This window comes from Heterodontus francisci, chromosome 12, assembly GCF_036365525.1.
Source record: "Heterodontus francisci isolate sHetFra1 chromosome 12, sHetFra1.hap1, whole genome shotgun sequence".
In the NCBI taxonomy this organism is placed as follows: domain Eukaryota; kingdom Metazoa; phylum Chordata; class Chondrichthyes; order Heterodontiformes; family Heterodontidae; genus Heterodontus; species Heterodontus francisci.
The window spans coordinates 29089076-29090973 of record NC_090382.1 but is presented as its reverse complement, the minus strand read 5'-3'; the positions used below and the strand labels follow the sequence as shown (position 1 = coordinate 29090973).

At 51.7% G+C, this 1898-nt stretch overlaps 1 protein-coding gene across 1 annotated transcript; it reads left to right on the top strand.

Moving 5' to 3' along the window:
• Positions 1 to 608: 608 nt before the first annotated feature.
• On the top strand, positions 609 to 1423 carry LOC137375688 (putative nuclease HARBI1). Its single transcript, XM_068043076.1, has 2 exons — positions 609 to 899; positions 947 to 1423. The coding sequence occupies exons 1-2, from the start codon at positions 609 to 611 to the stop codon at positions 1421 to 1423; spliced, it is 768 nt and encodes a 255-aa protein (XP_067899177.1).
• The last annotated feature ends 475 nt before the right edge of the window (positions 1424 to 1898 follow it).

Sequence of the window (1898 nt, the reverse complement as noted above, 5' to 3'; positions counted from 1 at the left end):
CTCGCCTAGTTGAGGGAAGCGACATGGAGGCAGAAGCCCATTGCTGGCTGCAAAGGGAGACCATCAGGTGGGATAGCACCAGCTGCCAGGCAGAGTGGAGAAGCAAGGACCGGGAATCATCTGAGGAATGGGGAAAATTTTCCAGCACTGCGGGGATACCATACCTTAGGGGCAATGGGCAGTGAAGACATGCTTAGGGAGAGGCCTTGCTTTGGGGACCCCATTGAAGTGGAGGTGGAGCAGAGGGGGAGGGAGGTCCAGGCACCAGCAGCGGCACCGCAAAGACCTGTGAGGCCACAGGAGGATCAGCAGATTCTCCAGATGGTGGAGAAGGGTGTAGAGGGGAAAGCCAGCAGCCTCCTCCGCGCAGAAGAAGCTACCCTCCAGAGAAGGTCTACTGGTTGAGGCTCAACTACCTACAGATGTCCGAGAGGTTGTGCCAACGAAGACTCCACCTCTCCAGGGAGGCCGTCACTGACCTATGTGCTGTGATGCAGGATGAGCTGAGTGTCAGGGGACTTGGTGGAAATCCAATGCCAGTGGTGCTGAAGGCCACCATGGCACTGAACTGATATACATCTGGATCATTCCAGGGATCAACTGGGGACATGTGTAGAATCTCACAGTCAGCAGCACACCTGTGCATCAGGGAGGTCACCCATGCCCTTTTCAGGAGGGTCGGTGACTATGTGCACTTCCGCACAGATGTCAACTATCTAACTGAGAGGTCCATTGGATCTGGGGCCATCGCTGGATTCCCCCAGATGCAGAGTGTCATTGACTGCACACATGTGGCTATCAAGGTTCCTGCACACCAGCCAGCGGCCTTCATTAACAGTAAGTGCTTCCACTTCCATAATGTACAACTTGTCTGCAACCGGCGCAAACAGTTCCTGCAGGTGTGTGCATGCTTCCTGGGAAATTGCCATGATGTCTACATTTTAAGGCAGTCCAAGGTGCCAGAGCTTTTCTGGCCTCCCGCGCACCTTCAGAGATGGATCCTTGGAAACAAGGGCTATCCACTGAGGATATGGCTTTTGACACCTGTGAGGAACCCATGCACAGATGCACAGAGAAGGGTTGTGAGGAACCCATGTTCAGCTGCATAGAGAAAGGGTACAACGCCTGCCATGGGACAACGCAAGCAACCATAGAGCAGACCATTGGTCTGCTGAAGATGAGATTTAGGTGCCTAGATCGGTCTGGTGAAGTCCTTCATTATGCCTTGGCAAGGGTCTCACGTATCATGGTGGTCTGCTGTGTACTGTACAATCTGGCACTACAAAGCGGGGAGGCATTGAACAATGAGGATAGCGAGGAGTGTGCTGTTTCCTCGGCAGATAAGGATGCTGAGGAGGAAGCTGGAAGCTGGCCAAGCATCACCAGATGTCAGACCCCAGGGACAACAAGAGAGCGGCCATGAGATAAGTATAAGGGAGGCTCGTGATGCCCTTATACATTTGCGTTTCATTTGATCCTTACTATCAGTTGTAGGTTGACCAATAAAGACTTACCTTTATGCAGCCCTGATTGCCCTTCCTTCCTTCAGGAAGCATTGGATCAGCGCCCAGGTGCACAGCGCTCAGCTGGCATGGCTCCAAACTTGACCCCTCGCAGCATGATCCCTCACCTCGAGCCCCTTGACAGAGACAGGGTTGAAATGAAGCACCAAAGGCCATAAATAAAAGGAAGGAGATCTTGTGCATTGGAAGCTTATCTTTATTATGCCTGGCACCAATCACTACCCTCCCTATTTACATTAGACATTCACTCATGAGTCCCCTGTGCATATAGGTGCTCTTCTTTAATCTCCGCTTCCACAACCCTTGGAGGCAAGTATCTTAAATGAAGAATATTCCCTGAAATGAGCTTAACTGGCAAGAATAATCAATTGATAG